Source organism: Leiobunum rupestre, chromosome 1, assembly GCF_980474605.1.
Source record: "Leiobunum rupestre chromosome 1, qqLeiRupe1.1.hap1, whole genome shotgun sequence".
Lineage (NCBI taxonomy): Eukaryota > Metazoa > Arthropoda > Arachnida > Opiliones > Sclerosomatidae > Leiobunum > Leiobunum rupestre.
Window position 1 is genome coordinate 56554996 of NC_143384.1, and position 26765 is coordinate 56581760.

Genomic DNA, 26765 nt, shown 5'->3' on the forward strand with positions numbered 1-26765 from the left:
TTATTTTTTTTCTTGAAGGGTTTAAGTTTAGTGTTACTTAGGGCCCAAAATTTATATTGTACATAATTGATAATCGGTGGTTCTGTGGTAGGACATTCGCCTGTCATATAGAACGGCTCGTTTTCGAATCCTGGGCGGGGCATTATTTTTAAACAACAGAGAAGACGTTACATTCGATGCAATAATTTAAATGGAACACGAAATTTCGTTGTATTTTAAAAACTTAAATTTAATGCTCTGTTAAATTGTAATAAACGATTCCACTTAAGCTGAGCTTATAATTTTCTTTGAACTGTAACATGTAGCGGTGGTTCTGTGGTAGAACACTCGCCTGTCATGCAGGAGGGCTCGGGTACGAGTCCCGCCCGATGCGATTGCAAAATTGATGCTAAGACGAATACCGTAAACAATTCGTGGAAACCCTGCCATTTGGACGTTGAGACGTTTATCGTAACCCGCACGCACGCACACACACACACACACGGAGAGGTAAAAAACATTTAATAATAATAATCTTTTCTAAAGTACGATCTCCAAGTTCTTATCCATGACTACGCATCTCTTGCATGCATGGTGAAATGGCTGCCTATTCTTTTAATCCATATCCCTCTTTCTATCGAAGGGAAGGTTTGCATCTTTTGATCAACTCGTTTCAGGTGTTTATGGACAACATACATATAAGGTTTCCCTTGTGGTTAGTTTTAAGAACATCCATTTAATAGCATTTGCCAATTTTCATCATAAAAAAGAATTCCGATTTCTTTAAGCACATTTGTTCCTGAATGATATCATAATAAGCGTGTTACATATATATTTTTTAATAAAACAGATTGTTATTCTTTGAACAACTGACTTGACAATATGGTTTTAATTTGAAATTTTATTACATTCCTCCCTATCGGAGAGACATCTAGAACTATAGCACCTAAAACTATGGCTTTTCTTCTCTTGGAGCAGTGTTGTTCAGAGCGGTGCATTTGTACTTTTTTAATACGTTTTCAACAGTGGCGTAAAAAGGGCCCCCGCAACCCCGCGGTGCGGTGTTCAAGGGACCCCCTTTTTAGTTCGTTTTATAACCATGCTTTTGTTCTATTCTATCACGGCACGAGCTTTTCAGTCTGTAGGAAAAGATTTTCGGTCATGATTTTCGATAAATCGAGGATAATTATAAATGAAGAAAGTCAAGAAACTTCATTGGCAGAGATTTTTTAAAAACGTGTGCAGATGTGGAGAAATAGAGTACGCAACTGCGTACGGGCGCCAAGATTTTTGGAGGCGCAAATTTTCTAGTTCTATTAGGTAAGCATTATTTTTATTTGGCGCAGTGGCAGTGTTAGGAAGTTGTCTTATTTTTAATAAAATAAAAATATAAAAATTTACCCGGCAAAATGCATCTGATACAAGTTAAAAAAAAAGTTACAGAGTAAATTAAAGAAGAACATTCAAATAATAACTCATAAATATAAATGCATCTGTAGTAGTATTATTATGCTTCCCTGAGTCCGGCGGCTACTAACTTAGTAATAACCGTAGATAGAATTTTGTACGATTCCGTCAAAGTTTTAGCCGATCGTGTTCAGTTTTTAGATTAACGGAACGGATTATACGGATATTTATCCTCTTTACTGTGTTCACTCATTTGACACTGACTTTTAAGTTTGTAAGTTCTTTTTATTTTCTATATTTTATATAACTTCATTATTTTACATGACATTGATAATACATATTGTAAATTGTTAACCAAGTTTATTAATCTTGAATTTACCCTTTAAAATCGAATATCTTACATCATCTAAAGTGGAACTAAAACTATCGTTTCCCTCAAACGTTCCATGTTTTTTATGATGTACTAGTGTGCACTACCACACAAGACGACATAATATTTGTTTAGGTAATACCATAAATCTATATTATTGTTTCAAAAGTTTGTCACCTTGGGGAATATTTTATTGAGAAAATCTCCCTCTAGCGAGGCGCTGTGAAAGACTACGTGTGACGCGTTAGCAAGCAGACGCAAAACGGTGACGAAGCCCTTATTGCAGGCTGTCTTGTGAATAGCACTCAGTAAACTTTAGCATGCGAAGAATAGGAAGTGTCACACTTCTGTAACAATATTATACGCTTATGGTAATACTAATATACCGTTATACAGGTTGTTTTAAATTGCTGTGACTGAGCATTTTCTTTTCAGAAACTGCAAGAGAAAGGGTTGCGAAATTTTCAGGGTATTATTTCTAGTGTGGGATCGCTTTAAATCCCTAATTTCAGAAAAATCGGAAATAATTCCGGGTTTTTGTAAAAAATATTTTTTCTCCGAAAGGTGCTAGAAAAAACGTTTTGATGAAAAAGTTGTAGAGTGCTGTCGAAAATGTTCAAAGAAATTGGTTTCATTGGAAAAGAACACTGTTTCACGAAGATATGAGCTGATGAAAAAAACAAGCTATCCATTGGGGTCAATAGCCTTCGCAATTTTGTACGTAAATGAAAGAAATCACGTTAAAAAAATAAATTCCTTAAAAAAAGTACATGAAATTTACCAAAACCCTAATTTCGGCCTACAGTAGACCTTAAAGCGTAAGTAGGTAATGAATAAGGGGATCATATCCCTATTGTATAAACATGGGGAGTGCTCCCAATATAAATATTGTGGGGGAGCAAACCAAACCATAAGTTTTAACTGGGAGTGAAATAATCAGGGGGGGGCATGGAGTGTGCTCCCAATTTAGAAATGTTGCGGGAAACAAAGCCAGTGTGGAGTTCGTGGTTCCGAACACGGGGAACTTAACCCCTATTGAATAACAACGGAATCTTAATTAAAAAAATGATTCTTGGTATATAAAGGGGGTAGACTAAATTTAAAATTCATTCCAATGTTGAAACTTAATTGTGGATTGTTCGAAAATGTAAGTATTAAAACCTATAGTATTTAAAATGGATCGTTTTTAACAAAATTCTAATATTTTTAAGTGAAATCGTTCAAAATGGAAGTCGTTATAGAAGGAGCTTTTCTCAAAGCCAACAACAATTTCATATTGAAGGAAATCGGATATTATGTTTTAGAATCGAGTGAAAACGGCGTTTTTTCGTTTAAGCCGCCATTTCCCTGGGAGCAACTCGCTTACAACGACAGAAAGCTTTGCTCTTGGATATAGAACAATATTTGCGATCTCAAGTGGAACGACGGAAATTTCGAATACTAGGAATTTATCAACGTCGCCACTCTGATAGCAGGGAAGGGAAAAACATTTTATACGAAGGGCCTAGAGAAGTCTTCATATTTTTCCGATTTTCTAGGAGTTAATGTAATTAATGTTGAGAAATTAGACTGTCCAAAATTAATCTCATTATCGGATCCTTCAAACGTGACGTGTATTTATCATTCTAATCCCAGAAACTGCGCTGTTTTTAAGGCGTATAAAATTTTCCACTGGTTGAAAAACGAATGTCAAGTGATTTAAAATGTATTCATTTGTGGAAATAAATTTCTCAAAATGATAATACTCGAAACATGATTAGTTATTTCATAAGTGGGGATATTCTATGGTATATAAGCCAGTGGCTGAAAGAAAAGGACATTTTTAATTCGTTTAGTAGTAATCCAACAACTATTAACTTATTAAGAACTAAATTGAGAAAATGAGCGAATTAAACTTAAACGTTGAAAAACCAATCGTCTGCGGACTCAAGTATACGGGGAAAATGATTCCAATAGCTGGTGGAAATGGACTAGTTATGACCTTTAAATATTTAAAGTTTCGCGTTGAAAAGAACCACAGGTGGAACAAGGGAATCTACCCGGACGAGGATACAAACTCCGTTACTGTGCATTTACAATCTCATCCGAACCTGGCCAACTGCAAGGCCAAACTTAATTTTGCCGCCGACTACATTACGGTAAGAAGCGTAATTTCATAAGTTAATAATTAGTTTCATAAGTGTGTCAGCTAGTCTATACAATTATTGATAGCTGTGTGTAGTGACTTCAAGCGCTACTTCGTCGATTTCAACCACCACACCGTTAACTTCAACTGCTACACCATCGACCACGGGTTCCCAATCTAAAGCAAAATCCGGGAAAGCGAGTAAAATAAGAAAATCGAGGAGCGTCACGGGGGGGGGGGGGGAAACCCCTTCCAAAAACACCGAAAAAAATCATTGAAACTGAGGAATTAAATGAACTAATTGAACTAGAGAAGAAGGCTGTACTCCAACTTCAAACCTCGTTAGACGGTCCAGACAGTAGCAGTGAAGAACCATTAACATTTTAAATAAAATTGTAAACTAAATAAAATTTAGTTATATTAAAAACATTTTCCTTCCACTATCTTAAAACACTAGAGTTAGTACTTGAAAAAAAAAGAAAATAAATAAATTAAAAAAAACATCCAATATAAATAGCAAAATATTTTCTCTACTAAGTTCATTTCGGTATACGGGTCTCATAAATTACCATGTTTTCTTGTACTGTATGCTTGAAGCAATTTTCACGGCGATCAAATTTAAATCGGCCCAACGATGAACAACATCAAGAAAAAATATATAAATGTGATATTTGCGGGAATATTTTCGCGCGAATGGAACGCTTGAAACGGCATTCGAGAATGCACCAAGTTCCAGAGAAATGTCAGAGTTATTGAACCAAAAATGGTCTTTCCAGATGATGTTGAGGAAATTTCGGCATTGGGAGACGCTATTCTGAGTGCTAAACATACTCCATCAGATATTCACACTGACGTCGAGTTATTCATGAATTCCGTCAAATCAAGTTTATTTAAATACTTGGGGAATAACATCCAACTGAAAAAGGGAATAAAGTGGTATAATTTCCTACGTGTAAAAATACAAAGGTTCTTAGTAATGGAGAGGAGGTGGTGTATTACCCTTTTCTTCGATCGAAAACGCAAGCGAGTCTATTGTCTGAAGAACTTCCAACTCAAATAAACCTGTGCACTACTCATATAGCCAAGGCCTTGGAGGAGTACGAAGGCTGAGGTAGTGGTTGGGTGGTCGACAAGTTGACATCATCAAGTATTTACCTTTGGTTGGAGGCAAGTTTATTGAATTACCAGACGAAATTAAGAATTGTCTGGGAGGTTTGAACATCCAATCTAACGATAATAAATGCTTTTTATGGTGTATTTTGGCAAAACTCCACCCTGCTGATTTAAATCCAAACAGAGTGCGGAAGTAGATTGAATTTGAAAATGAATTAGATTGTAGGTGTATATCTTTCCCCTTTCAACTAAACCTAATTAAGCCGAAGAATTTTGAGGAATTAAACAACCTCTCGATTAATGTATATACGTACGAATATGGCGTTTTCCCGCGTTATGTCAGTGATAACACAGTGGTAGAGAACCGTCAAATTGACCTTTTATTAATATCAGATGAAAGTAAGAAACACTTTTGGCTCATTAAAGATTTAAGTAGATTACTGTGCCGATTCACAAAATATAAGGGAAAGTGCCGTGTATGCCGGTGGTGCTTGCATCGCTTCTCTGGTACGAATTCCGAGAGAAATTATTCTGCACATGTAAAAATCTGCAGTGTTCACGAGCCGCAACGTGTCAAAATGCCATATAGAAAACCCATACTAACGTTTGAGAAATATGAATGGCTGCAAAAGGTTAGTTGTTCTTTTCATTTTTGAAATTAAAATACTATAAGTTAAATAATAACATATGTATGACAGTTCCAATTCCCCAATGCTACATGTAATTTCTTTAACGATAGTCTGTTTTTCCAATGATCATAGCAAATCGGCTCAACCGTAATTTTAGTTTCACATCGCGGTGATGTAGGATTGTCATAAATTTCATCTTAAAAATATTCAATTTAAACTTCAGGCCAAAATTCAAACTGGTGATGTAATATTTTTATAAATTACATTTAAAAAAAAATTCAATTTAATCTTTCCGCCAAAATTCAAACTTTTCTGTGAAACTAAAAAAATGTTAAATTGTTGTCGCTCTACGGAAACGCTATCTATCAACGATATTGTATAAAAGACTAAAAAAGCGGCCTAGCGTTGGATCTTAAATAGTCATTTATATGGTCGATCTCGAGTCGAGCATGAATTTAACCTTTAGTATAGGAAGTATAGGAACTGACACACTTTTGCGAATTATGTAACTTTTGATATTGAAAAAAAAAGAAAAAATTTCGGGTCCTGAAATTCAGCACTTCAGCAAATTAGTCAATTTTGTTCAGACGGTTTATAAGATAGTAGCTTTTATGTAGGAGGAATCCTTCAAGTTCAGTGGTCCAGACGTCCAGAAATTCAGCAAATTAGACAATATCTTCGGAAACTTGTGATTGCGCTATCTCTATACAACCGCTTATTATTTAGCGAAACCATTTAGTGTCATACTTATGTTATTTATAGTTGCAGCGTATTAGGGAATTCACGTGTTAATAATCTTACAGAAATCTTTCGTGATATATTTTGATTTTGAGAGTTTCTTAAAACCTTTTGACACCTGTACACCTAATGGAGACACATCGTCAACCACTAAGTTAAATACTCATCAGGCCTGCGGCTTTAGTTACGTGGTCGTTGGTCCTTCTGGTAATGTTAGTAGCAGGGCCGTGCAGAGGTATCCTGAGGCCCCGGGGCAAACTTACTCGCGGGCCCCTTCGATTTGCACCCCCCTTGAGCCCTGAAAACTTCTCCCAAGATATCTTGATTTGCATCCCCCACCCTTGAGCTTCTTCGATGGGCCCTACAGCTACGGGCCCCCCTCGTGGGCCCTTTTCACCCGGGCCCCGGGGATTTTGCCACCCCTGCCCCCCCTCTGCACGGCCCGGTTAATAGCGTAAAATCCTTAAACTGAATTTATGTTTATTGTTTTTTATTATTTTATAGGTCAACCGAACGCACCCGTCACATACCGGGGGTGTGATGCGGTACATGTTTTCATCGAAAGCCTTTTAATTGAAGAAGAAATAATCACGAAACGATTGAAGAAAATAGAACCAATGAATTTAACACCACCGGAAGAGGAACAACATCAGAAGGCCACGCTGTGTTATTTATGCTCCACGAATTTTAGCTTGGAGGATCCTGCTGTACGCGATCATTGTCACTTGAGTGGTTAGTGTTTTTTATTTTATATTTAATCTTTTTTTTTAATTTTTATTCCTTTTGTAAGGAGGTTTCCGTGGGTCGGCACATCCATCGTGTAACCTGAAGTTAAAAAATAATTACGTAATACCTGTAATTTCACATACTTTAAGCAGGTGATAATTTTACAGTTTCAAGTTAAAAATTAACACACATGTATAATGATTTTCATTTTTATAGGTACGACTCACACTTGATTTTATCCGGGCTCACCCAAATAGAGGGTAGAAGAATCACGTGTATCCCGTCAACCACTGAAACCTATATTAGTTTCAGTATTGGAAAGCTCCGATTCGTAGATTCATTACGGTTTCTCCCAGCATCTCTAGAAACGTTAGTGTCCAATTTAGCTGAGGGTGGTCCAGAAAAATTTGCCATTCTCAACGCAATTTATCGACCAGAGCAAGTGAAACTCATGCTCAGGAAACTTGCGTATCCTTATGATTATATGTCTCATTTAGGGCGATTTTACGAACGAGAATTACCAGCAAAAGAAGCGTTTTATAACCATCTTACTAACGAGAAAGTTTCGATTGAAAGATATGAAAATACACGAAAGATTTGGACTGAATTGGGAATCCAAACTCTAGGTAGATAGTCTAAGGCACATCAACTACAACTTTTTACTTGCTAATCAAAATCAATTTTATAGGAGAGTTACACGACATATATGTTACTTGCAATTGTCTACAACTGGCTTCAATATTTGAACGTTTTAGAACAATGTGTTTAGAGTATTATAAGATCGATTGTGCTCATGCATTTACAGGGCCAGGTACTTTGTTAATTAGATTTTGGGTTAAAATAGTAAAAACAAATTTTTACATTACAGGTTTCGCCTTACTTATGACAAAAGTAAAGTTGGAGCTGATTTTAGACATAAACATGCATCTCTTTTTGGGTAAATAATAATTTTAACACTTCTAATAGATATAAGTCGTTTTCAAAACCATTTTAATTTTAAAATACAGAACAGGGGATTCGAGGTGGTGTATCCGTAGTTAGTCACAGGTATGCCGAAGCGAACAACAACCGGAAACATATGATAATACTAAACCATCCAACAACATAGTATACCTGGATATAAACAATCTGTATGGTAATTATTGTGGATTAAATTAATTCACAATTTTTCTTTAAATTCAAACACCAATTTTTTTAAGGAAAAGTTATGGAAGACTACCTACCTATGAGCAAATTTACCTGGGTTACTACTACAAATCTTAAAGGGTACACCTAAAGAGAGATCCTAAATTTAGCTGATGATTCACCGTACGGTTATATCCTGTCTGTGGATTTGGATTATCCCAATGATCTCCATCAGGATCGTAATTGCCTTCCGCTAGCTTCGGAATCCAAGAAAATCACGACTGATATGTTATCGCCATTTTACAAGCTACTCATGCAAGAAAATGGTCTAACTGTTAAAGACACCCTCCCCAAACTCGTGACAGATTTGAATTCCAAACAAAACTATGTCATTCACAATCGAAACTTAAAATATTACATATCTCAAGGACTGAAACTAACGAAAGTTCACCGAGTATTAACGTTCGAACAAAGACCCTGGCTCCGATCCTACTTCCATTTCAACACTGAGAAGAGGAAGCAAGCTGGCAATGATTTTGAGCGTGATTACTTTAAACTAATGAACAACGCAGTGTTTGGAAAGTACTTAACTTAATTTAAAATTATTTTAATATATTTTTTAATTTTTTTTAAATAAAAAAATCAGGGAAAACTATGGAAAATTTGAGAAATAGGATAAACTTCCACCTTGTTCAAACCCCTGAAATGGTTACCAAGAAAGCGTCATCTCCTGCATTTGAAAAATTTGTAGTTTTTCACAAAGACCTTGTTGGAATTCAAATAACAAAGAAATCTCTTACTCTGAACCGTCCTGTTTACACTGGGTTTTAAATTTTGGACATTTCAAAATTGTTTTTGTAAGTTATCATTTATTTATAAAAAAAACATCAAAATAATGATTTTTTTAACAGGTACGAGTTCCATTACAACTTTATTAAACCTTTCTACGGCCGAAAGGCAACGCTTCTGTTTACGGACACCGACAGTTTGACGTATTCCATTGAAACCCCGGATGTTTACTTGGATTTTCAAAAAAAAAAGGTTTATTTGATTTTTCAGTCTACCCAAAGGATCACCCCTATTTTCAGCTGAAAACCGTAAAGTTCTCGGTAAAATGAAGGATGAGTTAGATGGGGTTCCCATTAAAAGCTTTGCAGGTTTGAAACCAAAAATGTACAGTTTGTTAAGCACTAAGGGTGAGAAAAAAACTGCAAAGGGTATTTGTAGACGCGTTGTTAAAAATTAACTCACGCACGCTGATTATGTTAAGTGTGTTAAAAATATAAAAGCGATAACAAAAGGTATATGCTTGGTGACGGGATCCGAACTCTCTCTTACGGACATTACTATATAGATAATTTAAGGAAAGTTGTGAGAAATAAAAAAAGTTTTTGAATATTAAAATTTTATTGAATATTTTTTGTACATAAACTCCTTAATCATGAGGTCATTCTTAGCGTGGTTTTTAGAAAACCTAGAAACGATGTCATAAATTTTAATCCCTCTATTTATAGCAAAATACACACAAAAACCTCCACAAGTCAAACTTGTATCCCCTTGAATCTGCAACGAGTTAAAGGTAACTGTTTTACGTGTTACTATCTAACTTATTTCACCAATATTTAGAAAGAATAGAGGTAATCTTCTAGGGAAGCCCCTGGAGGAAAGGTGTTTAAAATTGATGCCGCGTTGCCTCGCTGAATCGCGATAGCGATTCGTTGGAGAAGGAACAGAACCAAACGCGGCTCACCGGTTACGTCCTTCATGACGACGGCCAGTGGCGTGAACTAAACCTAAGCCTTCTTGACCGAACGAGCCGAGAGTTTCAACGGCCACCGCTTTAAAAATGTACCGATTCTCGAGTCCAGCGTACTTAGACCTTTTCTTCACTTCAGCCTGGGTACCGGCCCAGAGATGGGCTGTAGAAGAAGCGGCCAAATACGAACTCGCAAGGGGGTCTGTGCATGTAAAGTACCAAACTAGCGACTTACCGCCAGACCAAGGGATCAAAGACATCCCATCCGTACGTTTCCCGTCGTCCCGCGATAGGCCTGGGGGCTCGAGAATAGATGGAACACCCCGGAAACAAGCGCTCGCTTTATAGTGTCGTTCACGGAACCGTGACGGGAAAGGCGACCAGCGCTCTTTTTACAACTAAACCCGTGAGTGCCGAGGGAATCCACCTGGCTTCCGCAGTTGCAAATGTGGGGAACACAGATCCGGGCGCCTAAGCGAATACCGACTGCGATGCGGAAAGAGTCGTTGGTTAAATGAGTGCCCAAGGACGGCGACGGGAGGGCGTTTAGCCAAGCGCCAGACTCTTTAGAGCTTACAGAGAGTAGCCGAGCTTTATCACGCTCACTCGATGCCAAGGCAGACAAAGAGTTGATGGAGTTGTCGGCAATTGGACCTTCCCACACGCTCTGGTGACGCCAATGATCGGGTGAAGGTAAGGTCGACTCTGTAAGGCATTCCCATAGATTAAGGGCGTCGTAAAAAACCAAATCACGAGGGTCAGTTATGTGGGTTGGTAAGATTTGTCGAATCAGCTCGGCGACGCTGGATTGTGATGAGAGAAAAGCCGGGAGGGCAAGCTTAGAAGCGTAACGGATTCCAAGCCCACCCTTCGCAACGGGAAGCGACGACTGTATCCAGGGGCTCTCATCCATCAAAGTATTCGTGACTTCCTGGAGCGCCATCCGGAGACACTCATCGAAAGACAGGAGACCGTCTTTACACTGCCAGACAGGAGCGCTTCGCAGGAGGTAGGACTGTTTTACTATTATTTTCCACAAAATCTGCAAATTAAAATGCTTCGGGGCTATTTCCAAATGAGTCCCAGAATTCAGTGTTTTTTGAGGAGGAGAAGTACACGACACACCAATGTTCTCCTCCATTGTGTGAAGGAGCAGTGTTTACTACATATAGAGATGGGAAAGATTTTACCGCTTTAGGTAAGTTATTCGCAGCAAAGACACCTCGAAACAATCCCCGAGTAAAAGTATTTTTTTCTAGAATTCTCGTTAGTTGCGTTGTGTCCATTAATCAAAAGTTACATTTCTATTCTTATCAATTTCAATTGACGATTGGAATTCAGCGTATACAATAACAGCAATTTTTCCGGGAGGGCTTTCTCGAATTTTAGTTCAAGTCTTGTATTTCCGTTTTTTATGAGATGAAAGTGTGAAGCGTTGGAATTCAGATCGACTGTAAGGTCGTAACAGAAAAGCGTGTTTCCACTGACAAAATTCTCTCTACTGATAACGTTACCTTCGTCTCCAGTCTGCGCTGTTTGTAGGAGGAGATTGTAGTAGGCTTGAATGTATTTTTTTTCACGGAAATTTGGCGAAAGGGGTTTGTGTGGCACGCAATTACCGTCCACGTATAGACCAATGTGATTTACATCAAAATGTTTAAAATTATAAGGTGATAGACTTAAATCACCTAGAAAAGCACTCTGCTGTACTAAACCGATAATTATTTTTTTGTGGGTGGATCCGGTAAATAAGTGATCTTGTATCACAGTCATATTTCCTTTCGGTATTGAAAAGGAAGTGCACTCTGTACGGTTAACTGGGTATTTAGCCCTAGCAACACTTAGAGCCTTAGCATGACTCAGAGGTATTTCGGGAATCAGTTTCATTTTTCTAACGTACAGAGAGGCGGATAATATTTCCATTTTACATGGCATATCTGCGTGCAGAGAAAAATCCAAGTTTGGCTTGTCGAACACAAATTTTAAATCCACTAAATTTAAAAGATTTCTAGGTTGTTAACATAGATCAATATGTACTGGTCCAATCATATCTATAACACCTTCCTGTGCAAATTCAGCTCGCCTTTGAAATCCAATATTGTTGTTAAAGTCATCAAAATGATCCGGAGTATCTCGATAATACAGGGACGACGTTAGGTGACTTTCTTTTGCAGAGTCTCCGAAAGTCATCAAAGTTTGAATCATACTTTTATAGGGGTAATTTTGGGCGGAAGTTGTAACAGATTTTTCATTTAGAAACAAAGGAACCTCTGGGAACATGCTATACAAAAATAGATTGCTAGGTGCGATATTGTCCATTGGTGATATAACTTTCCCATCGGCTCCTATAAGAGCTGCCTTTGGCGATGTTCCGTCCGCTTGTTTGATTTGAACTTGGACGTTAATTAATGTTCTCGATAGATCGATGTATGTCTCAGAGTTTCCGTTAATGAGAAACGTCAGAGACGAATTGCTGGTTATACTTGATATAGGGTTGTATTCAATCCAATCACCGCTGATTATTCCCGTTTGGGTCATTGATACTTCGAATAGGTTCAGTTCCGAATTAACACAACTTTCCGAGTGAGAATGTAAAAGACTCATTTTATTTTATTTGGAGAAGATATCGCGAGGAGATGGAAAAGATTTAGTTGTTTTCTTCCTCCTGACTTTCTTTGGAGTGACTTTAGTTCGACAAATACGCTTCCTTTTAATACCCGATCCGGTCATTCTTTTGACTTCTTCAGCAGCTAATAACAATGCCTCCTTCCCCGCAGTTTGGGAGCGTGATTTTAAGGATGTCTTAACTGGAACACCACTGACTACATCCGTCGCGACATGGGCACCGGTATTTAAAAGTTTACGTCCTAAATACGCAGCGCCACGTTTTAATAGGGGGAGAGCGCTTCGAAAGCCCGAAGCTAAAATGTTTCCTAAACCATAACCACGTTGCACACTCTGACCATGATAAACGGGTATAGACCCGTAACCAGCTTGATTAAAAAAAGTTTTCAAAATCCCCGACACTGTGAATTGGTTGATTTCGCATGATGCTGATTAACCGTACGCCTTTAATCGATTGACGTCTTAATCAAAATGACCGCGTTATTATAGCGATGTCCAAGATTTACGAGGTCTAAAATGGAGCGTCACGTGGGACTTTCCACGCTCAAATTCCACGTAATTCCCTGTGTCATCCAATATAATAACTTCTATGGTTTGAATTTTGGAGGAGGCTACGGGGTGATAGTGAAGACGGCTAAATACGGTATCAATAGTTTCACCATCTACACCTTTAACGCTTACTATTCTTAATAGGGGTGAGTTAGTGTCACCCACGATAGTTTTCTCGACTACGTCGGAATAAATAAACAGAGAGTGAAGGGAAGCGTTCATGTCTACCGTATACGGTGCTCTTGTAGACGTTTTAATTTCAATATTTTCTTTAAAATAATCGAGGGTGAAACCTAACATTACAGCTACGTATGAAGGAATATCTAAGCACACCCCATCTTTGAGATTAACAGAGACACGTTTATTAAACGCATCGTAGCTAAATTGAACCCCTTTTCCACTGGAAAATTTTACCATTTCGAGTAAATCTAGAACGGTAGTGTAATTACCCTTAGGAATTTGAATTAATCTTTGAAGTGAAAAGCCGGGTTCGCCTATTTCTGCGGTAGTCCAAACTCTAATGAAGTAGTCCTGTTTTACGTTATTCCAAGTTCTGGGGTAGCTAAACTCACAAAGGCCAACCTCGTACCTCACCTCGAATTTAACGGCTTCGGATAAGTACGTTATATATTTACTAACAGAATTATTAGGAAAATAATTCTTTGACGAATCTGAGGGTAGAGTCATATAAAAACTCATTGTAAGCTTATTTCTTGTATCCAACTGTCGAATTCTGGTCCGTAACCCTTCCACCGAACAAATAGTTCTACTGTTTTATCAGACCTTTTTCTCTTCTTCAAAACTTTCTCGATTTTATAGATACAATTTTCAACGTCCTTTCCAACAGCTTGAACCTCTTCGGAATAAAATGATCCAAGAATTGGGGTTGAATTGAGGTCGACCCGTTTATAATAATTCTTCAGACCAATTGGGGTAATAACCCTTTTCAAAATGGCCTTTGTTTTTGCTAACTCTTACAATATCCCCTATTTCAAATGCATAATTTATAGGTGGACTAAAATCTAAATCTCCGTAAAGAGTAAGCCACACACGTTTTGTGTTTTCCGCTGTGACTTCAATCGGTTTACACTTAATAGACCGGTGGTATGAGTTATTGTAAGAATTAACTACATCTGGTAGTACGTCCACGTATTTCAACGTGTCTTTGTGTGTGAAATATCTATATAACCTTGATTTTAGAGTTCTTATAAATCTCTCTATGAGAGACGGTTTTACTTCAGAGTTAGTAATAAAAAAATGTATTCTCCGCGATTTAAGTTCATTTTGAACAACTGCTGACAGAAATTATCCTCCTTTATCACTTTGGATGGTCTTTGGAGTGTAAGATCTTCCATAATCCAATATGTTTTTAAGTGATGAGACTATCGTAACTCCCTTTTTGTTTTTAACAGGTTCCACAAATGCCATTCTACTGAATACATCAATACAACAGAGTAGATAGCGATTTCCATTGTTATACTTGGCTATATTTTGTAGGTCGCAGAGGTCTATTTGGAATTGTTCGTTTAAACCGTACACTATTGTTTTATTTCTCCTTATCCTCAATCGTGCTGGTTTGTGTAAAGTGTACGCATCCTGTCGTTTCAAAAAGGCTCTTACGTTTTCCACAGATAAATTAAGACCTTTTTCTCGCGCGGAGCGATACAAACTTGCGACGGATGAGTAGCCTCCTGAATCTGATATATCGTAATAAATCTTTTCAAGTTTATCCATTTGTAGTGAAATTTCCACGTGGTGAAATGTAGTACCAGAAAACAAAATCTGATAATTTTATTATTATTATTATAGTTAATATAATTAGAGCAGTTAAAATTTTTGGAGAGATGTTATAGGTTTTGATTAGTTGCATCAAAGTTGTTGCGGCAATAGTTTCAGTACATCCGTCCATGTTCATGCTTATGACTATAGTAAATAGGAAACAATTTGGAGTGTAAGTTTTATTTCATAATTTTATTATACAAACGACCAAGTTTTTCGGGATGAAGATGGTGTGCGTACCACGATGGAATTGATTAATCTAGTCCTAGCGGAATTTTTGATATACTTTTTCGGAACATTATTTTTTTGTAGTTCTCGGTAGAAAATTTCATGTCCAATAGGGTCCGACAGAGGTTGGCTTTTTCTCACAGCGTCGTATAGTAGATCAACTACGTTAGATCCTGATATAACGTTCCCGCTAACATCCAGCTCTCCCAAATCAGACCATGTAATTGTTGGTTTAATGGAGATCCAGTTGTACAAGGATATAGCGTCGTTGACTAGGGAACCAGGTATTCCAGTCGCTATTTCACTCAACCAGGAACTTTTTTCATTCGTAAGGAATCCAATTTTAGTTTATCAACACTAGCACTAGCTTCAACTCTCCGATTAGAATTCAAGTGTCGTTGTAAGATCTGATAATACATTGTTATTTTCTCCGATAGAGTTATGTCAGGGTCGTCTAAAACATTTTTCATTTCCTTATCAAGTGACGGTTCTTCTTCCAAGATAGGTTTAACATCGGGGGTTTGCGCTTTTAATCTCTTTAACACCTCCTCCGAGACTAATACCATTTTACGTGCCATTTTGCCTTAAAGCGAGCGACTAATAGCAGCACCTGCTACCGAACTCAGAACCGAAAGAAGAGGTGCAAGTAGAATTTTTAGAAATCCTCCACGTTGAACTAACAGCTTTTTTCTTTGAGATACTGGGATTTTACCAGAAATAACACGAATAGCTTTACAATGTTTCTTCAAACGTCTCTGTTCCGTGAGTGTTAGTTTGATGTTTCCCTCCAGTAAATTTAAACAACATTCCGTGAGAGCTAAGATCTCGTCTTTTGTTGCCAGCTTTAAAATAGCTTTTCTCTGTTTTACGTTACAACTACTCAGAAATTTCAGAAAATTCATGTTCGTCTTTAATCTTTTTGAAGTATTCATTTTTTTTTGTTTATTTAGGAACAAAAACGGCAGCCTCTTCCCCGGGTATTATACCAGTACGTAGTCGACTGTCATCTGGTGTATTAGGTTTCAAGTCTACAAATAAGTAACCAAATTTTTGGCTGATAGCCTGATGATACGCGTCAACAACAAATTTGGTGTTAGTTGGGTATATTTGTTTGGCGAGATGGTATATACTGGATTTACCGCGTGGGCTCGCGAACAAAAAAAGGCAACAAGAATTTAGGTTAATTGTCCTTATTTCTTTCCCAGGATAGTAGAGGTTTTGCATCCAAATTAAAACTGAAGTATTTCAATGATGTGACCCCCGAATAAACAAATTAGTTATTTTTTTATTATTAGCAATCTCACACAATAAGTCATCGAGTATCAGAAAGTTTCTCACACGAGGGTCCAACTCAGCATCATCGGATAACCCTTCGTGAAATTTAACATTAGGGATACATTTCAAAACTGAATTAAACAAGTTATCCTGATACTCTGTGTAGCACCATATTATTCGCTCAGGGGGAGGTGATATACAAATTTTGTTATGTTCCACCAAATTTGCTACAAAATATGATTTTCCAGCCTGGGTCACTCCGGCCACAATACCAGTAAACGTGTGCTTTAAACTCCAATCCATTCTTTTGAATGAGACGTAGAAATATGTACATTTTACTTATAAGGGTCGGAAGACAAAAAAAAAACACACACACACACACAGACACTTTTAATAAATGTATTAAAAAAAAAGACACATATATAGCGTGTATCAACATTTTAATAACATTACAATGATACCTCACAGGGTTTTAAAAGCATGCTTTTGGCTTTACACGTAATGTGTGAAAGAATATCCCTACAGAATTCTGGACTTAGAAATGTATTTTGTTCAATTTCTGAGTTTATTTCCGAGTAATTTAGGTTATCCATGGCTGTAAAGAAATTACTTTCCACTCTATGATTCCAGTCAAGTGTTAAGCACTCATGTTGAAGCTGTGAAGGATGAGATATCTCGCAACCAAGACATTTTTTTGAAATACTATCCGAAAGTTTAATTAAAACTTTACCCTTGATTTTTCCGTAAATTCGTTTAACCTCGTTCAGGAACGTCATTACTGCATCGTATTTTTCAATCAAGGCTCTCCACGTACGTATAGTGACGGCAAAACCGGTTTTTGTAGGAAAGAGCTTCCCATAATCCACACCGATACCACGGTCCACCTCCCGAATGTTCACAATTCTCCGGTTCTGATAAAGACACAACTGAACACGTTTTGTTTCGGAGCCATCGAAATACCAGCTTAACGGTGATGCTGTCTCGCTTTCTAAGAAGGATGATATTTCACCCTTTGCTTGATAAAGTTGGTAGAATTCAGCTTCAGTGAATGATATGCTAGTGCTACCGTCCAAAGTTCCAAGCTGTATATTACAGTCTGGCCTGACATAGACTCCTTTAGACGGTGAAATTTGGAAAATCTTCCTGAAATTCATATGGGGTATATCATGTTAAAGCAATACCTAAACCCTCGTAATTATGTTGCAATACTTACATATCGTAGCGAACTTCGGGTAGATGTGAATAGCTGTTTGATCCTTTAACGAGTTAAGCTTTCACTTATATATTCTTGAATGAAATATATACACATTCTTCACCCTTTATATACCGTTTTTTTTGTTCTTTTTTTCGAGTGGATCTTTAGATTATTTCACTCCCGGTGAAAACTTATGGTTTGCTCCCCGCAGTATTTCTATTGGGAGCACTCCCCATGTTTATACAATAGGGAGCTATGCTCCCCGTGATCTGATCCCCTTATTCATTACCTACTAGCGTATCAGTAGGCCAACTACGTAAAAAGGTCAAGTTTTAAAAAATTTAGTATTTAATGTGAAATCTTTTTATTTTAACCATTTTCTGACGTTTATTGAGTCTAATCAACATGCCACTAAATCTTTCTCGTGGTCTGCGTGCTTTTATGGTGAAGCCAATCGTAACGCGCAATGGGTAAGTGAATTGCTCACCGTTCGATATTCAGATAGAAGACCAAGCCACAACACGGTTCTTGGAGCTGTTCGTGACTTTCAGATTTACGGAAACGTCAAACCTAGATTTGATGGACCAGGTCGTCAATACAACAACATGGAAGACACCGTTCTAGCCTATTTTGTTGCGAATCCTCGAGGTAGAAGCGACGATCTCGGGTTATCGACGAATTACGTGTGGACCACTCTTCACAATCAAAACATTCAACCGTATCGAGCGACCCTCCACCAAGCTCTTCACGAAGGAGATATGGAACGTAGACTTGATTTCTGCAACTGGCTAATAACCATGTCTGATGGGAACTCGAATTTTATCAATCAAATGTTGGTGTTTCTTTGGGAGAGATGGGCCTTTCAAAGGTGGGGTGGCGGAGTGGTTAGCACTTTCGCTTCGCAGCAAGAGGAGCCGAGTTCGATCCCAGCTTGTGGAACTGGGTGAATACTCGGAACAACTCCTTCTGCGTAAAGTTTGCAAGTTCTCTCCCCACTGGTTTAAGGGGTTTTCCCCCGAGATCTTCGGTTTCCCCTTCCATAAAAACTTGTTGAGGTTAACGGTAATAGTTAGTGTAGGGAGCTGTTGGCTCGTACGCGTTGAATACAGGGCTTGCTACCACCCTCCTACGCATTGTAACCCGGCCACCTGGTTTAAATACTTCAAAAGTCGCTTGATGACTTAGGCCTAAGGTGGTGCCTTGGGTATTAGCCTAGCTGACTATTATTAACCATCAAAACACCCACATATGGTGTGACGAAAATCCTCACTCCAACTGAATGTTTGGGTGGGATTGTTCGGGGATCGAGTTATTGGTACATTTTTCCCACCCAGCTCGTCTTAATGGACAACGCTACTTGGCGCTTTTGCAGAACGAAATAGCAGACGCTTTAGAAGATATTCCGCTGGAAGCTTACAGACAGATGTGGTACCAACATGGCGGCGCACCACGCTGCGTACCTAGATGTGTAGTGGAGCATCTCAACAACGAGTTCCTTCAGCGTTGGGTTGGCAGGAATGGTCACGTTCGATGGCCTGCGAGGTCTCCGGACCTAACTTCGATGGACTTTTTCTTGTGGGGGTTCATCAAAGCACAAGCCTACGGGACGCCCGTTGATAACATCGAAGATTTGCGTCACCGAATCATTGCAGCCTTCAAACTTGTCACTGCTGATATGATCAGACGCTCATTTTAAAACATGCTTCATCGTGCCCAAACAGCTCATATCTTCGTGAAAAAGTGTTCTTCTACAAGGAAACTAAGTTCTTTGAACATTGTCGACAGCACTCTACAACTTTCTAATTGAAACGTTTTTCTAGCTCCTACTTGTGAAAAAATAATGTTTTACATAAACCCGAAATAAGTCCGATTTTTCTGAAATTAGGGATTTAAAGCAATCCCACACTTGAAATAATACCCTGCGTAAAATATGTTGGAAGAATATAATTTGAAAACCTTTATAGTTATTATCTATACCAAAAATTCAAACACATGCAAACATACATAGCCAGTGAGTCCTGCCCTGAGTTACATTTTCATAGCTTGGGGTCATATACGAATCAATTTCGGGCCGGTTTTCGCTTTTCGGGAAGGATGGAAGAAAAGGAAAGGTGGTGGATGCATAGCTTTGAAAGTGCCAATCCCCAAAACCCTCCTTAAATAAGCCATTGTTTATTAGTAGTAAACAAAAGTCTCTCAAAAAGAGTCATATAAGCGGGCCTCAAAAAGAGTCATATAAGGGGGCCCCAAAAAGAGTTTCGCGGGGAGGCCCCGGGGACCTTAGTTACGCCACTAGTTTTCAAATACGTTTTCAAATTTTTAATACAAAAATATGTTTTGGATTTATTTAATCATATTTAGTAGGGTTGGAAAATACGTGTTGATATTTTTTGTATATATTTAGTAAGTTTTAACATTTTGGAGTTCATTGAAAGTTTTATAACTAGTATGTGGTCCAATTTCACGGTTTTTCACCACCAAAGCAGCTTGCTTTCTCCGAATTCCTTATATATGTTCGTCTATTGAAAGCGACATTCACGCTGATTTCAAGGGCATTGAAATTGTTGACAGCAGTTACAATGCCGGATACATTCAAAAAAGGATGGCGAATTAAGCGGAAAATCGAAAAAGTACGTTTCCCCCCGAAAAATACTTCGAAAATATGTTAGGTGATAGCTTAGAGTTGAAAGAGGAATGGAATCATTTTGGTTTGTTCTTTTATTGCAAAATTTCAAAACGAGGTTCTTAGCTTATCCCAAAACCCAACCTGGTGTAATTTTCAAATTGAGATCTTTTGGTGGAGTAGCTCTCGTAGTATGATTTGAGCCATGATGTTCCGAATTATGTTTTCCGACAGATTCTTGCCCATTTAAAAGTGTTTATTTAAAGAAATTGTTCACGGTTATGAAAAGATTTAATATGCAAAAAACAAGTTTTTATCCGGATAATTTTCGGTTATGGATATTTATTTTTAACGGAAACTTCTAGGTACTAAAACTTTACCTTTTGCTTCTGCAATAATAAGTGCAGTACGATCGATATTATGTATAGCTTCTCGTTTGTGTGAACTCGTTTTTAAACGAGGGTTATTTTATTACATATCATTATCTTGGACCCAAGAAATAATTTGTAAATTGGCGTTTTCTCACAAAGGATCCTTATTTCAAATGAATCAAAAAAGGTAGGCTGGTCAAAGAAAAAAACAATATTTGTTTGATTTGACCCTCCAAATAAATTTCATACAAACGTTATCATTGCACTGCAAAATATTTTATTTTAAGCTAGAAGTCTTCAATATGTAAATATAAAGTGTTCCCCAACAAAACGACTATTGTTATATATTTCCATTTCATATTACGTAGGTTGTAGATTCGTTATAGTTTATAAAGCAACTTTCTTTTAAATGACAAAAGTTATAAATTCACCGTGATATTAGTTTGGTGTGACATCATTTAGACAGAACTCTTCCTCGAAAAGTAAACTAACTGCCATTAAATGAAGTTTAATAGGAAGTTTGGTGTTATTTAATGGATTCTTATTTTTTAAAAACAGAGCTTCGTCAAACCTCATTTATTTGAAATGAAGCTTTTTAATTAACTCGCATTTTATTTATATTTTTATTTTTGGATCGTATTGACGAAATTAATGCCACTATGCGTTATTCTCAATTTCATATAGTTTTTGAGAAATGACACTTACGGAAATTGTGACTTGACTTTAGTTTTTATTTGGCTTTTGAAAAATAAGTATACAGGGCTGTGCGAGTAGTGGTTTTAGGAAATCGAGTCGGGTACCGAGTACCAAATTATTTTTCATCGAGTAATCGAGTCGAATAATAATGAAGTCGAGTCGAGTAATCCAGTACTTGATTCGAGTCGAGTAATTAAAAAAAACCGCGAGTACTATTTTTAACGAGTCGGGTTATCGAGTACTTGATTATGAGCTGGTTTTATTCAAGTTATTATGAAATTAAATTCAATAGTAGTAAAAAGTAACTCTCAATGCTGAAAAACATTCCTTTAATTTATATGAACCACAGTTTCCACAAATTTTTAGGTACCGTTTATTCCCCCCCAAAAAGTGGTAAAACCCCTCTTTGAACATTGAAGCAACGAGGATAGGAAAAACAAATACTCGATGAGTTAAGAGAGCCGATTATACGAGTAATCGGGTACCCGAATATGAAAATTTTCGGTACTGTGTAATCGTCGAGTATTCTCTAATTACTTATTCGAGGTCGAGTACGAGAACTGAAAAAAGGCCGAGTACTCGATGATGTTCTAGTACTCGTACAACCCTAAAAATAAGGAATTGAACCCAAATTGTAATTGTGTATATCAAGTTCATATTTTAGAAAATCACATGGAACATTAATGCCGAATGCCAAATTTTCTTTCTTCAGTTTAGTTTATAATGAAGGAATTGATATAAGTAATTTTCCCGGTGCAATAGTTATAAAATCACTTGATTTTGATTTTACAATATTTTTATATGAAACTATACTGAATTTCATAAATTTGTTGGCTTTCACCTTTTATGGTAAAAATGCCATTTTAACCAAGTTTTAAGGACATTTGCTATTATGATAGTAATCTAGTAATCAATAGAGTTACTTTTATTAAAATAAAATAATTGATTTAATTTCAAATCTAAATAAATAGATTCTAAGAATCAGACTAAGCGTGATGGCAATGCGAGTGAGGCTCAAACTTCTTAACGGGTAGAACGACTTATTGCCGGTAAACGATGCTCCGATTGCTTACTTTCTCTGATAGGTTTCGCATTCAAAGGTTTTTCAATTTAACCATGTACTACTACTACTAAAAAGGAGACTACCCGCGGTGTTTACTCCACGATTTGATTCAAACCTGGTGATTTAGTATACTTGAAATTTCCCCCAGGGAAAAATGTTATTGGGCTTCCGTTTTACCATGGCAACCAAAAATGTATAAGACCACTAAATCTAAACTTTTCTTTACGGGATTAAACATGGGAAAATCTTATAATAACAGGGTCCCCCCCCCCCCTGTTAAATATATGAAAAATTTATCATTTTGTTTTAACAATACCTTACTCAAATGAAATACGAGTCATTTTGAGTAAATTAACGTAAATTAGAACAATTAAATTTTGGGTAAATGGGAATAAATTTGGGTGAATGAAAACAAACTTTCGTAGATACGAATAATTTGGTTTAAATGTGAATAAGTTTGGGTAAATGCTAAGAAATTTAGGAGAATAAAAAAATGGGAGAATGAAAAAAAAATGGGTAAATGCAGAAGAAAATAGGGGAAGTACGTATCTGTAGCTTTGAGCCATAGAAGTCGTCGTGTGACCCACGAAAATGCCTTTTTACGCATAATAAACCAAACTGAAAAAGTAGTTCCACTTTTGTTTTGATTCAACTCGGCTATAAACGACGAAAGCAAATACGCCTTAGCTCAATTAGCAGAGAATGAGAAGGACATTATGTTACAATTGTTCTATTTAAGAAAAATTGATTTTTTAAACGATGTATTCATCCGCGATTTCCCGCCAAACCGTTTTGGCGCGAAAATTCGTGAAAAGTGACGCCTTTCCAAAGCTGACTAGAAGCGTACTTCCCCCTATTTTCTTCTGGTAAATGGCATAAAAATTGGATACATGGACACGAAATTGGATAAATGCGAATATGTTTGGGTAAATTCGAATAAAATTAGGAAATACGAATAATATAGGGTAAATGTAAGCATAATTGGATAAATGAGAAAAAGTTTGGTTAAATGCGAAGAAATTCGTTATTTTCCCATAAGTTTAGGTGAATACAAATAAAATTGAAAAATACGAATAAATTTGGGTAAATTTTTAAACAAAATTAGGAAAAAACGAAGAAGTTTGGATTTATGTGAATAAAATTGGATATATGTGAATACAGTTACGTAAAAGTGAATGAAATTGGGTAAATACCTATTGTAGACAAATTTATGCTCTTCATGTTTATATTACGATTATGTTCCTGTATAAAATCTCATTTTCGCATTTACCCATATTTTTACGATGTATCCACATTTCTCAATCTTATTTGCATTTCCTTAATTTATTTGTATTAACCAATTTTATTCTCAATTACCCAAACTAATTCCCATGTGTCCCTTTTTTCATTTATCCCATTTTGTTTCCATTTACCAAAAATTATTCACAATTAACAAATTTTGTTTCCCGTTACCGAAATATATTCGCACTTACCCGAAGTTACCGAAGCATATTTGCATTTACTCAATTTTGCTTCTATTTTTCCAATTTCGTATCAAATTACTTAGTTTCATTCGAATTTACCGAAACTTATTCGCAATTTACCAAATTCAATTTCCATTAACTCAAACTTATTCGCATTTATTCAATTTTGTTTCCATTTACCAAACTTGTTCGCAATTTATCCAAATTTTTATCCATTTTTACAATTTCGTTTCCATATACCAAATTTTATTCGCATTTAAACAAACTTATTCGCGCTTACCCAATTTTGTTTGTTTCCACTTACCAAACTTGTTCGCATTTAACTAATTTTGTTCCCTTTTACCCAAATTTACCGAAACTTATTTGCGATTTATCCAATTATGTATCATGATGAAATAGCTGTAAATAAATAAACAGTAATAAAGTCTGTCAAATTAACATGAATAACAGTCTGGAGTACGTAATTTTATTGGCATATTGAAGTTGGTTTTACAGATCCGTCGGTAGAAAATACTTTTTACGTTTCAGTAAATTTGGTAAGTACTAAATAATTAATTCAACAAACAATATTGTAGAAAATACACTAACACGTTTAGTCAAATTTAGGAATATAAAACTGCACTTTTAACGTGGTAGTTAAAAAAACGGGTAATATTCTTGTAAATTTGACATACCGGGCAAAAGAGTTTTGGCAGAATTATCCGTAAAATATACATATAATATTTCAGTGCATTCGATATGCATGAGGTAATAGTAGTGTAATAAATGAGAGAACGCTCTATGAGGCACCTAATGAGGCACCGGGACACCGGCACCGTACCTCATAGAAATAACATGGGGCACTATTTGACGGTGTCTAGAAGAAAAAGTACCGGCTCAACATCGACGCGTTTGAGGCAACTAATGAGGCACCGGGACACCGGCACCGTACCTCATAGAAATAACATGGGGCACTATTTGACGGTTTCTAGAAGAAAAAGTACCGGCTCAACATCGACGCGTTAGAGGCAACTAATGAGGCACCGGGACACCGGCACCGTGCCTCATAGAAATAACATGGGGCACTATTTGACGGTGTCTAGAAAAAAAAGTACCGGCTCAACATCGACGCGTTTGAGGCAACTAATGAGGCACCGGGACACCGGCACCGTGCCTCATAGAAATAACATGGGGCACTATTTGACGGTGTCTAGAAAAAAGGACCGGCTCAACATCGACGCGTTCGCCGACCGTAAATCCTCATAGAATTAACATGAAGTATTATTTAACGGTATCTCACGACCACCATGCCGCATAGAATTAACATGGGGAATTATATTGACGGTATTTGATGCGTACACCGGTCGTAATTGTACTGCGAGAGAGCTGTGAGTACCGTATCTCATAGAAAATACATGGAGACGAGGATTTGAATATTGACCGTGAATTGTTTAAACGCGTATTGCGTGGATATACCCTTAATTTACAAAGCCTGCTTAATCTGCTGTTTCGAACGTGGTGGTATAATCCTAATTGTTTAAGGCGTGGTACAAAGTGCAACAAAGTTTACTATAAAAGCCAGAATTTTCCTTTAAAATATCATTCTGAATTAGGATCCCAAAGTCCCTTGCAACTTGGAATTCGAATTCTAATACGATGTAAGTATGGATGTAGCTAGTTATATAAACGGTTTCTAAAAATTATGAAACGTTTGAGGGAATCGTTTCTTATATTTTATAAATTAAAGGTCGGAAGGAAATTCGTGTATTATTGAAGTCAACTTTATGAGGTCCAACGATGAGTACGTCGTTAAAGAACTAGCGTTTTTGGTTGTGGAAACTGGGGATAATGGGGTTTACCCATTTAAACCACCTTTACCTTACAACGAGCTAAGTACCAAGAACTGACCGATCCCTGTCCAATTGTGTGTAAATATAATTCTAATAATTCAAATTGCGCGTTGTTCAAAGCGCAGAAAATAAAGTTATGGAATATGTAATGTTGTCATGAAAATAAAATATTTTGATTTAAACCATTTTACCGTTTCTTAACTCAATAACAATAATTTAATTCAAACGCCTGTAGGATAAGTTAGTTTAAGCATCGTCTAAATCAATATGATATAACAATATTTAATTTTCATAAATTAATGATATACTATAATAAGAGGTCGGGGACGGTTAATCATTTTCCATGTTTAAATTGTTTTTTTTTTCGGGAAAAAATGTAAACCAAGAAATTTGCCGGTTAATATTTTGTAAAATGATTACAAAACATGTATTATTCGTAAAATTTGAACTTTTTATCGAAAAAAACGTCGTTTTTCCGTTCAATTTTAAAAATTTATAAAAGAATTAATCGGGTAATACAGAAATATAAATTACTTTCTTTCTGGAAGCTTTATCTATTGAATAGAAGTTAACCATCCCCAACCTCTAACTATAATAACCGAATGTGAAGCACTTTGTTGAGTCTATATCATATTTGTAATGTTTATCGATTAAACTATCACGTTCCTATACAAATTCCATTTTCAATCTGGTTAGATCCGATAGAAACACCAAGATAACCAATTTCGAAATGTAAGGAATGTAAATCGAACTTTTGTTATTGTAAATTCCACCTTTCGACTAGTATATAAGCTCGTGCTTATTTAGTCAAAGTCATACAACTTCTGAATAATAACTGGAAAAATGTCATCTTTAGACAAAACAGTAGTAGTGGCGGTCTTAAAATATACAGCTACCTTGGTTCGAATTCCAGGTCACCCCGATTTACCCAATTTTAATTTTAGAACCTTCGAAGTTATTATTCGAAAATATCATAAAGGATTTTGGTGCCACTTTGAACCCGATCCCGAAAGCAACACCATCAAAGTCTACCTTTTCTACCACCCCAATATTGCAAAAATAAGATAGGCCTTCGGAGAGATGATGGGATTAATTCAGGTA

At 36.7% G+C, this 26765-nt stretch overlaps 2 protein-coding genes across 2 annotated transcripts; one reads left to right on the plus strand and one right to left on the minus strand.

Moving 5' to 3' along the window:
* The first annotated feature begins 3636 nt into the window (after nucleotides 1–3636).
* Nucleotides 3637–8807, plus strand: LOC149963327 (uncharacterized). The gene is made up of 8 exons (XM_090166106.1): nucleotides 3637–3894; nucleotides 6427–6568; nucleotides 6866–7093; nucleotides 7444–7713; nucleotides 7776–7898; nucleotides 7956–8024; nucleotides 8095–8134; nucleotides 8366–8807. The coding sequence occupies exons 1-8, from the start codon at nucleotides 3637–3639 to the stop codon at nucleotides 8805–8807; spliced, it is 1572 nt and encodes a 523-aa protein (XP_090022232.1).
* A 3177-nt stretch (nucleotides 8808–11984) lies between these two features.
* On the minus strand, nucleotides 11985–12572 carry LOC149963328 (uncharacterized protein F54H12.2-like). Its single transcript, XM_090166119.1, has one exon. It carries the CDS (start codon nucleotides 12570–12572, stop codon nucleotides 11985–11987), a length of 588 nt encoding a protein of 195 aa, XP_090022245.1.
* Between the last annotated feature and the right edge of the window lie 14193 nt (nucleotides 12573–26765).

Bases quoted from the DNA above. Each gene is read 5' to 3' on its own strand.
- LOC149963328 (XM_090166119.1), bottom strand. From the start codon at position 12,572: ATGAGTCTTTTACATTCTCACTCGGAAAGTTGTGTTAATTCGGAACTG.
- LOC149963327 (XM_090166106.1), top strand. From the start codon at position 3,637: ATGAGCGAATTAAACTTAAACGTTGAAAAACCAATCGTCTGCGGACTC. The intron at 8,025-8,094 runs GTAAATAATAAT...TTTAAAATACAG, and splicing joins AAACATGCATCTCTTTTTGG to AACAGGGGATTCGAGGTGGT. The intron at 8,135-8,365 runs GTATGCCGAAGC...GTACACCTAAAG, and splicing joins GTATCCGTAGTTAGTCACAG to AGAGATCCTAAATTTAGCTG.